Source organism: Pelophylax lessonae, assembly GCF_965119305.1.
Source record: "Pelophylax lessonae genome assembly, chromosome: 6".
NCBI lineage: Eukaryota > Metazoa > Chordata > Amphibia > Anura > Ranidae > Pelophylax > Pelophylax lessonae.
This window is the reverse complement of record NC_138773.1, coordinates 204,304,006-204,316,205: the sequence shown is the minus strand read 5'-3', so window position 1 is coordinate 204,316,205 and position 12,200 is coordinate 204,304,006. Positions and strand designations below refer to the sequence as shown.

General features: G+C 38.5%; 2 protein-coding genes across 2 annotated transcripts in view; one reads left to right on the top strand and one right to left on the bottom strand.

Annotated features, from left to right (window-relative positions):
* The window catches only part of LOC309558932 (uncharacterized protein), a 754,545-nt gene that overhangs the window by 3,797 nt on the left and 738,548 nt on the right, over positions 1–12,200 (bottom strand). The gene's annotated exons all lie outside the window — the stretch shown is intronic.
* LOC309558940 (uncharacterized protein C2orf80) overlaps positions 1–12,200 on the top strand; it is a 62,086-nt gene that overhangs the window by 47,257 nt on the left and 2,629 nt on the right. The window contains exons 7-8 of the mRNA XM_082262039.1: positions 2,235–2,322; positions 6,342–6,433. Coding sequence (XP_082118165.1) covers positions 2,235–2,322; positions 6,342–6,433 — 180 coding nt within the window. The remainder of the gene's footprint in view (positions 1–2,234; positions 2,323–6,341; positions 6,434–12,200) is intronic.

Here is a 12,200-nt window from a genome sequence, read left to right as displayed (position 1 = left end):
ACACTGTTTTGACAGATGCTTTGGGATCCCTTATATACTTCTCTGTATGAACAGGGCAGTTATACAGCAAGATAGTTGTATCCATTACATAAAGTAGTTTACGCAGCAAAAGAGACCTACACAGACTGTCACGCTTTATTGGAGAATTTTCTTTCTGTAGTCAATGCTTAGGCAAAATCCGCTTTGTAGCATTCCGAAAACAAAGAGACTATGTCAGGCGTCATATCTGGGGTCAGCAGATTTAGTAGGGTATTTTGTGAATAGCCATTGGTAGCGGTGCTAGCTGGTTCGAGCATTCTGAAGCAAGGTACCAGTTGCAATTTTAAATAACATTTTAGTAGTTATTTGTAATACAGAACAACAGGCCTAAAACTATTTAAAAAAATATTAATTCAAAATTAAATTAAAAATACAACTAGTGCGAGCTCTGTATATGATCATACATATATTTACTTGGAAAAAAAAAACAATACTTATTTTATTATTAGTTACAAAAAAAATAAAACATAAAATTTGCTTGAATTAAGTTAAAGCAGATTTAAATCCAGTCACTAAAATCTCACAGAAATAACTATGTCACGTTAAAGGTGATTTCTATATTTTTTTAATCCATAGCTTTTATAATACCAGGAGATCCTGCCATTAGGGTCCTTGTTAGGCATTTTAAGTAATACAGGGGTTGATTTACTAAAACTGGAGTGTGCAAAATCTGGTGCACCTTTGCACAGAAACCAATCAGCTTCCATTTTTTTTTTGTCAAAGCTGAATGGAACAAGCTGAAGTTAAAGCTGATTGGCTACTACGCACAGCTGCACCAGATATTGCTCTCTCTAGTTTTAGTAAATCAACCCCATAGTGACAACTCTCTGTCTGTCTCCCAAATTATTTTCTGTGTTGTCTCTGTGTCATTCCACCAATCTGGCAGTAGATTGGGTGTATGTGGACGATGGCTATGAAGAAGCTGGAGGAGATCAGTAGCACTAAGATTTAAAAAAAAGAAAGTATGAAAAAAAACTGAAACAAGCATTTTCTAAAAGAAAAAAAAAAAAAAAAAGGAAATAGTTTATGATACACAGCGCTTAAGCAAATTAAATGTCATCCAGTTAGAGTTTAGAAAGATCTACTTCAATTGTTCAGTTCGTTTTTTTAATGTTATTACATGCAAAAAACTGGACAAAATGTGTACAATAATTAATAATAATATGAGTCAATAATGGAATGACAATTTTTAATTGTTCTACATAATTTCCAGTAATTTAGTATTATCATACATGGACTAGCATTGTATCAATTGTCATATCAAGGAAAAAGGTAATAAAAAAAAAATGTACAATTATATGTTTAGTGTTTATTTCCAATCATTCTAGCCATTATAATACAACTCTGAATTCTATTAATTCGCCAAGTCATACAGGACACTGAAGATTAGGAGACCTACACCAGGGCTACTTGGTAAACATTGACATTTATGATTTGAGAAACACAATGAAGACTGAATGTAGTCTGTCTTGAATAAAATGACAGTGTAAAATTAAAAATAAAATCAAATTTATAATTATTTTTTCTGTTAAATACCAATACAAATAAATTTTCATTTGAAAAACTAGGCTAATTGCTTTTTAGATGGACTGCTTGGCTTCTGGAACTCTACCTTAGATTACATTTACTACCCATTTTTTGAACAGTACGTGATAATTACAAATGTTCTAATATAATAGAATAATTGTAATAATGATCCTCTGCACTTCTGAAGGGCTGAGCTACACTATTGATGTTTATTCAAAATATTTAATATACAAAAAAAATCATAATTTTCTCAGGAGTTTTCTAAAGGTATATATATAAAAAAATAAAATAAATGAATGGTCTTGTCCTTTCATTTGTATGGGTATGATTAAAATTCGAGCCTTTGTGATATAGGAGTATTAAAAAAAAAAAAAAATGATCTGCAATAGACATTTTGATCTGTCCATAAACCAGTTAAATTTTCTTTAGAGATGATCTACTAGATCAGAAAAAGAACAGTGTATTCAGCTTATAAGACATCAAGTAGTCAGTCATGCAAGTTTACAAATGTTACATGTCTATTTTAGCCACATTTACTTTAACATTAACAATGTATTATATTCCTAATGTGTTATTGAATGTTTCACTTTTTAGCCATTATAGTCTATATGGTGCATATATAATAACATGACCAACAATCATTTGTTAATAAAACTGTTTATTTGCAGGGTCACTGGATTCAGCCCTTTAACCTGTCACTACATCCATTTGCCATGCTGACAGCACCTCAAGCAGCAAGACATGCTTTGAAGCATTGTATGTATGGGAGCAAATTACTGGTTTGGGTTATTTTACCAGTTATAAGAAGTGACATTAAACACACACATCAATTTCCCAGCATGATGCCTCATGCAGGAGATAGGTTTATAAATGTACCCCCCTTTGAGAACCACTAGCCGAAATATGGTGTTGCTGATGGCTCTCAGTCTTTGTTTTTACTGACAGTTCAGATTCCTCATTGATGATTGGGAACCAATTAGAGCGATTCCTGATAATGTGATCATTATTCCAAATGTGAAAAATAGATCACAGACAGACTAGAGCCTCCACTGAAAAAATACTGGCTTTAGGCTGGTATCGATAAGCTTTTGTTCGCTTAAAAGGGTTTTTGGTTATACCCATATACAATAAGTCTATAGAAATGCAAAATTGCTTGATGTAGTTCAAACAAAGGTAGGAAGATGGTCAACTGCAAATTACATGAACCTATCAATGAATTCTAAATGATCCCAACTGATGTCTATATTATGGCATCAAATTCAAACTGATGTTATTCACACAAGCCCAAGGCCCTGAAGATATGTGTGCTATCTGTATAATTCTGTTAGTGTCAGATACAACTGATAGTGTGTCAGGTCATGATATCTTTATATGCTGTTCATCTTTTCATCTTTTTATTAACCAGAAGAGTAATATAATTAAAGCTTTTTCAAGTTAAGGATCGTACACACTGGTTGAATATCGGGCGGTATCGGCCCGTTCAATAGAATCTGGCCGACATTCGGCCCGTGTGTACAGCAGCTGGTCTGACAGAGAGGACATAACCGAAAAAGGTCTGTCAATCGGTATCCAATCAATGGTACTGACTGGTGTGTTCTGGTGGGGGGCCTTCCCCCCAGTCAGAATACAATAGCTCAACAGGGGAGATTGCTGTACTAACATTGGATAGTTAGTACAGGATCTCCTCCGTTTTTTTTTGTTCAGCCAGCTGGGTTGAACGAAAAAATAAAAAAGAAAAGTGTGTACTAGGCTTTAGATAAAATATTTTTGTATTAGGACAGTTACTCACTGATTACTTGTCAGTAGCTAAATGTGTCTTGTCATCAGCCTCCTGTAATCCCCTGTACAGCAGTTCTTAGACTGCAGGTGCTATCTGCATTCAGGGCCAGTCAGAGTTTTGCTGCTCTACCATTGTACAATCAGCAGACTGGGGCTGTGTTGTTGGCTAGATTAAAAATATATGGACTTTCTAGGCACACGTGTATAAAATCCCAGAAAGTTTATTCAAAACAAATAACACAACAATAAAACCAAATAAGATCAAAAGAGCTATAATTAAATGGCTGATCAACCAAATGTTGACATTAATTGGGGTAAACTGGCGTCCCAGGACCCTAAAGTGGTATCCAGCATAGTATGGAGTGGTCAGCATCAATAATAGAGGCTCTGCATGCTTCATGAGTTTTTGCTTCTTCTGGAGCTCATTACATTTATTCTAAATAGATAAAAAAACAACATTAGGTACCATTTGTAATATGTAAACAATTTTACTAGTGAATACTTAAAGATATTGTGCTCGAGGTCCAAAAGTGGAATATTTGCATGCATGAGGGTCAAGGGCAAATGTGGGGGCGCACATGTTACCAGCACTATAGAAAAGTAGGTTGTTACTTATATATAAGAAGATAAGAATGTACATAAGAGATAGAGAGAGCGAGAGCTACCACTACAAAACAAGGGGAGAGGGCTGGTTTATAAAATAAACCACATACCCAGAGCCATCTCTGCTGATAACAAATCAGGGGACGGGCAAAAGTAACTCATTCGATGGTGACGCCAAAGCATGTGGGATGGCTACCTGAACCTATAACAAACCAATACTGTACTATCTATAAAAGATATATAGAGAGACAGTGAGTAACAGTATAAAGTATATATATTGCAATCAAAAAGGGCAAGGCACAAAAGCGTGCTACCCCTAAATTGATCAAAAATGTTTCAATGAAAGTGCTCTCCTCACAATGTATAATCATAAAAATGGGGGTAGCCAGGGTAACGTATTAAATGGATTATGTGACTGAAACCAGTCAGGATACAGCACATCCAGTTAGGCAGGTATCATTGGTTGTATCAACAGTAGAGCACTGTATAAAGCCCTAAATTCCAAAAAGGTTGTTCCCACAATGTGAGGATCTGTAAAAGTAAAAATCCTTCAAATAACCAGCAGAGCAATTGGCCTATTTGTAAAGTATATATATTAAAATGAGCCTCTATTATTGATGCTGACCACTCCATACTATGCTGGCTACCACTTTAGGGTCCTGGGACGCCAGTTTACCCTAGTTAATGTCAGCATTTGATCAGCCATTAAATTATAGTTATTTTGATCTTATACCGTATGGTTTTATTGTTGTGGTATTTGTTTTGAATAAACTTTTTTGGATTTTATACATGTGTGCCTAGAAAGTCCATGTTCTTTCAATATACATTTTTAGTCTAGTCAAAAAGGATGTGGCAGCTATTATTATCCATCTAGGCATCCACGGTACCACCCCGTGTTGGTGTAATTTCCATGTATTGTGTTGTTTTCTAAGCTGTGCTTCTGCTGTAGTGAAGGTCAGTGACCTGGGTGTACTGTTTAGTAAAGACGTTGGAATCCGAAAACCTACTGAACAGGATTTCAGGTTCTTTGCAAGGTGAAACAGTTTTCATATATACATTACAACAGTGTATTCAATTGGTTATTTTTTTTTTATTTTTGATTCTCCAAAACTTTCACTGAAATCTTGACCACTGTGCAAAATGAAACACTGGTGACTAGCTGGCATAATTTTTATTTTTGCTCAATATAAGCATGATAAAATACCTTTTTTTTTTTTGCAAAGTGAACGTTTTTCATATATTGAGTTACAGTGACAATTTTAGAAATTAAGTGCAGTAATTACTACAGTTCTTTCATTTCCCATAAAAAATATACTATTATAATACCATATACAGTATGATAGTGTGGCCTCTTTTTTAGATACATACAGTATGCTTGTTAATGCATATACCAATAGAAGACAATTTTGGATAGGAAATGCAACACATAAAACATGCAAATACATTCAAGAGGTCCAACTGCTTATGCATGATCTAAGCAACTTTGACCATATGATTGTTGGTGGTAGGCATGTTGGTTGCAACATATTGGAAACTGATGACCGCATGGAATTTTCAAGCACTACAGTCTCTAACGTTCACAAAGAATGAAAAACAGGAAATACCCTGCAAGTGGTAATTCTTTGGGCGAATGAAGCTTGTTAATGACAGGGGGGTCAAAGGACAATGACCAAGCTTGTACAAGCTGAAAAGAGGTCCACAACTGCGCAAATAACCTCTTTTTACTACAATGACATGCAGAAGGGAGCATGGGATCACCAAATTGGGAAAACAAAAGTATAGAAAGATGTTGGCTGATCTGATGAATCTCAGTTTCTGACATACAGACAGTAGGATTCTTCACCGTGAGATGGAATGAGGATTCCACGTGAGGATTGCAGCATGAATCTCTGACTGACAAATCTGCATAAACCATCTTTTTGCTAACATTGGATTGGAAGAAAATTCTTGAGCAACAATTCCAGCACCTTAATGAGTCCATGAAAAATACAGGCTGTTCTGAAGTCAGAAGAGGCAATACCTAGTACTAGAATGGTGTACCGAGTTAAGTGTTCCCAAAGCATTTACCATTTTTTTTTTTAGTAGGAAAGTCTACATTTTAAAATGCAATTCACAGTTGGTTGCCTTTTTGAATTGCCAAACGCAAACTTGTTTTTCTCTAAGGGACCCTCCACACCTATACCTGGGAGTTTCTGTGTGTATAGTAGCTGCCCCTTAAGGTTTCACTTTAAAAATGCATACTTAACTGCAGTGCATATCTGTGAACTGGCCACGTAAAAAATATCAGGGTTTCTATGTGAAATTCAAATACATGCAGTCAAATTTAGAGTGCGTTACTGCAGGAAAGCAAGCAAGTATGAATAGATAGATCAAAATCCTGTTTTCTCTTTCAGGTGCCAGATTTTGCAAGTACCTGGGTAGAAATGAAAATGATGTGACTGAAGATCAAAATTTTAAAGTTCTAGCTACAGATCATCTTGAACCTGTGAGTATTGGCAGTTATTGTGATGGCTTAATTCATAGTTATATACTGTATATGAGACAACAACAACAAGCAACTACAACAAGCTATTTTTTTTGAAAGTGGGTGAATGTCTTACAAAAGTAATTTAGGACTAATATTCTGTTTATTTACTATGGGGTGCCCTCTAGTTATTGTAATTGTTCTTCCTTTCACCTGATTACAGTATATATATCTTAAGCAGGCTTGTAATGACATTTATTACCTTGCATTTTCTGATTTATTTAAAATGAAATATATTTTTGCAAAAATATTAGAAAGGAAAAAATGTCTTTGAAGTGTGCCATAACTTGTAGAGCAGCAAATATTAATCAGCAATTCCTGCCATTGGAATAACCTCTCATGTTGGGGCAAGGGTCTTTGGGGTTGATTTACTAAGGACAAATAAGCTATTCGCTTTGCAAAGGAATTTCCTCTTAGCTTACTGAATGAGATGAAGCGATGCTGACTTCAATCATTCAATCACATGCAAGCAAAAAAATATATTTTTTTGTTTTCCTTGCACATAATTGGGCAATCCCACCACATTCGCTAAGCTAAGGAAAAAAGGGTAAGTCAGCTCCTTTATGTCTTCTTCTCTACATTATACTGCTTGGATAATATGTGGTCTTCACAAGAGAAAAAAAGGTATTATAGACATATAGAGAACAGTTGGATGTGCAAGCATGATCTGCCTACCCATAGGCACCTATGTCTTTCAGTGCGGTCCAACACACATATGGTTGCTCAATATTATGTAGAGGTGTGGTAGAGAAAGTGGGAGGAGCATTGAAAATGCTGACTAATTGTGATTAAAATTACAACCTGTCTGATTGCTTTTTCTGCCAACAAGCTCTGGTCGATGCAATCTGCAGATATTGCATAAATGTTGGATCATTATAAATCTTGCCATTTTCAGTTGAAATAGGGGACTAGTATCTATGTTCAACTTTATCTCCCATCAGATTGCCAGAGAAAGTTTCTATTTGCTAGCAGATTTTTCTTGATTTTCCAAATCTCATGAACTAGCATTGTTTCTCTGTAATTCTCCATTCTGCAGGTTCTACTGGAGATGAGCATGTATTATTATATTTCCTGATGGCTCCATGTCAGCTCAGCTGGGATATAGGCTCGGCCGTCCCATGCTTCCAGGACCTAACTCTTATAAATTTGAGCCCACCTACGGTCTTGGCGTTCTTCTTTTTTCCTCCTATGTGCAGGACCTAGATGTGCTCCTCTACCTGGCTGGTCCAAAGGGCTGGCTGTCCATCCATGCGTATGGATTAGGCTGGATGCAGTCCCGGGTGTCTTGGCTAAATGACCCATAATCCAGTGAGCCCCACTGCTTGTCCTCAGGGTGACTTTTATCATGGCTAACAGCCTTGCCTGGGGTCCGCTGGGTCCATGTGAAGTGGGCAGTGGTGTAGGCAAAGTCTCCCCAAGGCATGCGCACCCACGCTGTGCCTGTGTTTACAGTCGGATGGCGGAGGTAGAGTGAACTACATTTAAAAATTCTTTGTATCCAAATTAATGCTGCATTGCTGGGTATTGTTGTGCCTACAGCCACTATGCATACCCTGAGCTCCTCCATAGGAAGTACTCTGCATAACAAGTGCACAAAGTAATGTGAATGTCTGTTCACACATGGCATTTACCCGTTGGTGGCTTCTCATGTTTGCTTTACTATTGTGCCATTGTGCCAACCCCCCAAAACCCCCCAAAACACCAGCATTCCCAGAGAAGGTAGAGGAGTCGCCTGTGGGTGACTACTGTAGCCAGCTATTGCTTGTTGAAATATAGGACATTTTTTATATTTCTTTGTGCTCTCAAGTTTTTCACAAAACAAAGGGTGAGAAGCATGCTTTTATGATGTCTACAATTCCCTTGGGTGGTTTGTGTACACTGCAGAAATGCATTGCAAGGCAAGGTTTAGTTCCTTAGGTTATAACCAGCTGGTGAATCAGGGCTGTAGATGGAAGCTTCAGTCTCTCTCTAGCAGTGGTTAATCCTTTTAGGGTTTGTTACTAAGTAAACTATTTAACTGCATTTAATTATTTTTGCGGGCTGCTTTGTTAAGTAGCATGCAAGACCCTGTAAAAGGTTATCTTTATTGATATATAGTAGAATATGGCAAAAATTCACAGTATTACTGCTGATCAAGATTTTACACTGGACTCTTCAGAAGTCTGTCGCGTTCTTTCTGCAGGTGGGGCTTGATTTTGCTCTGTGTAAGTACACTATAGCCACACATTTTGGCTTTCTCTGCCTTCACCGGCATACAGTGGGCATCCAACACTTAATTATACTGTTTTTCAAGATGCAATTTGGTTGAAATTTTGAATTGTTTCCGAAATAGGATCTCCCATTGGTATTGGACGTTTTTTTGCATCAGATGCCTTCAAGTTGAAAGGGTTGGCTTTGCTAGGGGAATCACGGCACTCTACACTAGGAGGGTCTCAACCTTAACCTCTTGCCGACCGCCGCACGACTATTTACGTCGGCGGTCAGCCCCTCACAGGCAGAGCGACGTACGGCTACGTCGCTAGCCTGTGAGGGTCTAGGGAGTGAGCACGCTCCGCCGGAGGCGCGCTCCCGCGTGATCACGGACCCCCCCGCGCGTGTGACCGGCGGACCTGATCATCCGCCGGTCACTCGCGATCGTCGGTGGAGAGGGAGAAAGGCAGGCGGCTGATGTAAACAAGCCGCCTGTCATTCTCCCCTGTGTAGGAATGGGGATCACACGGTTCTACTATGTAGGACCGTTGATCACTGTTCCTACACCTCAAGCCACAGCCAATCACAGTTAGAATCACGCCCCTAGGGACACACATAACCCCTCCCTCTCAAAAAAAGTTAACCCCTTCACTGCCAGTGTAATTTTACAGTAACAGTGCATATGTATAGCACTGATTACTGTAGAAATGTCACTGGTAACCCCAAAAGTGTCAAAAATGTCAGTCAAGAGTCCGATCTGTGCGCCGCAATGTCGCAGTCCCACAAAAAAAATCGCAGATCGCCGCCATTACGGGTTAAAAAAAAACAACAAAAATTACAGAAATCTTTCCCTTTGTTAGTAAACGCAATAACTTTTGCGAAAACCAATCAAAATATGCTTTTTGCGATTTTTTTACCAAACATATGGTAAAAAAAAAAATTGGCCCAAAATGTTAAGAAATTTTGATTTTTACTTTTTTTTGGGGGAATTTCATATAAAAAATGTTAAAAATGTTGTTATTTTTGCAAAATTGACTCTGTTTTTTTGTTTATAGCGCAAAAAGTAAAAATCGCACAGGTGATCAAATACCACCAAAAGAAAGCTCTGTTTGTGGGAAAAAAAGGACGTCAAATTAGTTTAGGTACAGCACCACCGCGCAATTGTCCGTTAAAATCACGCAGTGCCGTATCACAAAATAGGCCCTGGTCAGGAAGGGGGTAAAATCTTCTGGGGCTTAAGTGGTTAAAGTGGAGTTCCATCCATTTTAATAACTTGGATTACATAGATGTATGTAATCCCCTTTAAAACTACTTTTACCAATGGAAACTTTTTTTTTTGTTAGGAAATACCTTATTGTCTTCTTTATTTATCCTCTCCTCACTTCCGGGTCCGGCCGCCGATTGGCGATTACGTCATTCGGCGATTCGCAAGGGCTGCTGGGATTTATCTCATGGGATGAAATCTCGCATTATTACACAGGAGTCCTGAGCTGTACTCGTATGTATTGGATTGAGACCGTGCTCCGCCCTGCCTCTGCTCTGCCTCCACCCGCCTCCGCCCCGCCTCCTCTCAGTGAGCGAGGACTGAAACCATTATATCCTCACTGAGCTCACTGAGAGGAGGCGGGGCGGAGGCGGGGCAGAGCACAGACTCAATCCAATACATACAGTACAGCTCAGGACACCTGTGTAATAATGCGAGATTTCATCCCATGAGATACATCCCAGCAGACCTTGCGAATTGCCGAATGACGTAATCGCCGATCGGCGGCCGGACCCGGAAGTGAGGAGAGGATGAATAAAGAAGACAATAAGGTATTTCCTAGCAAAAAAAAAAAGTTTCCATTGGTAAAAGTAGTTTTAAAGGGGATTACATACATCTATGTAATCCAAGTTATTAAAATGGGTGGAACTCCACTTTAACCACTTAAGCCCCGGAAGATTTTTTTTTTTAACAAACATGTTATACTTACTTGCTCTGTGCAGTTGGTTTTGCACAGAGTGGCCTGGATCCTCCTCTTCTCGGGTCCTTCTTCTGTGCTCCTGGCCCCTCCCTCCTGTTGAGTGCCCCCCACAGCAGACAGCTTTCTTTAGGGGCTCCCTGGGTCCATTCAGACACAAAGCCTCACCCCGGCCCCATCCCGCTCTCTCTCCTGATTGGGTAACTGACTTTGATTGACAACAGCAGGAGCCAATCAATTGCGCCATGCTGCTGTCTTAGCCATTAAGGAAGAGAGTCCTGGGCAGCTGAGACACCCCTGCAACATCACTGGATAAAGTTGGGCTAAGGTAAGTATTTGGGGGGCTGAGGGGGACTGCTGCACATAGAAGGTTTTTTTTATTTTAATGCAAAGAATGTATTAAGATTAAAAAAAAAAACCTTCTGCTTTTACAATTCCTTTAAGTTGTAGGGTGATTTAAAAATGCTTTACTCCACCTCATTTGGGTACCTCTTTCATCAACTTGTGAGAATGTTTCATTTTCTTCCAATAGGAATCAGTATTTTAGGAGTGTTAATAGCATACTAATGCTTTCTAAAGGTTGTGGTCCAGAAAACCAAAGATTATATGTTCCATAATTCTTCATGGTTTTCAAGTAGCCATGTTATATGATTATTGCAGGTAAAATTATAAAGCTGTATGCAAAGGTTTGGCACCCCTGGTTAAATACACATTTTGGTCTAAAAAAAATAACAGAAACTGACAGTTGCAAAATACATAATTACTATGTATTCTCTGAATGTAAATGTTTGGAATGAAACATCATATGTGGCATGCGCATAGGACACCTTTCCATTTTTTTTTTTTTGCTGGTGTTATTTTTGTAAGGTTTTAAGATTAGGTCTTTAAGTCAGGTGAAGATATGTCTAAAATAAATTCCCTAAATCACTGTTTTTCAAACAAGTTCCCAAGATCAATCAGCAGTTCATCTTTTGTGACAAAACCAATAGTTGAATTGCATTACACTGGCCATAGACAGACAGAAATTTTACAGTTCATGCAAGAACTGACCTCATTTTGATCCGTGTATGGGCAGGCTGGTTGTACTGAAGTCAATCTATTGATCGTACAACCATCCTGCCTTTTTCTATTTTGTTCAATCACTGCCAGAGGCTATAACTGCAAGCAATGATCATTGTATCCTGATGACTGGGAAACCTCACACTGTCAGAATACAATATCTCGGTGGGAGGGATTTTGTCATCAAGCCCGAATGTACTAATAATCACTAACTACTGTTTTTCTGGTAGGACATGTTAGGTAGTGTTTCCTAAATATGGTATCAACCATTGGCTTCTCTAAGACAGCGTTTCTCAACCAGGGTGCCACAAAGAGGCCCCAGGGGTTTCGCGACAAAAGAAAAAAAATCTAGCATCTGATAACTCCAGTATACAGAGAGACAGTGAGAGAGAGAGAGAGAGAGAGAGAGAGAGCATAGACCACAACTCCTCCTTCTGGCTCTCTCCTTCTCTCTGCTACTATCTACTCCTGTCGACAATACAGAATGCAGTCGGGCCACCAGCCAGCATCCTATCAAC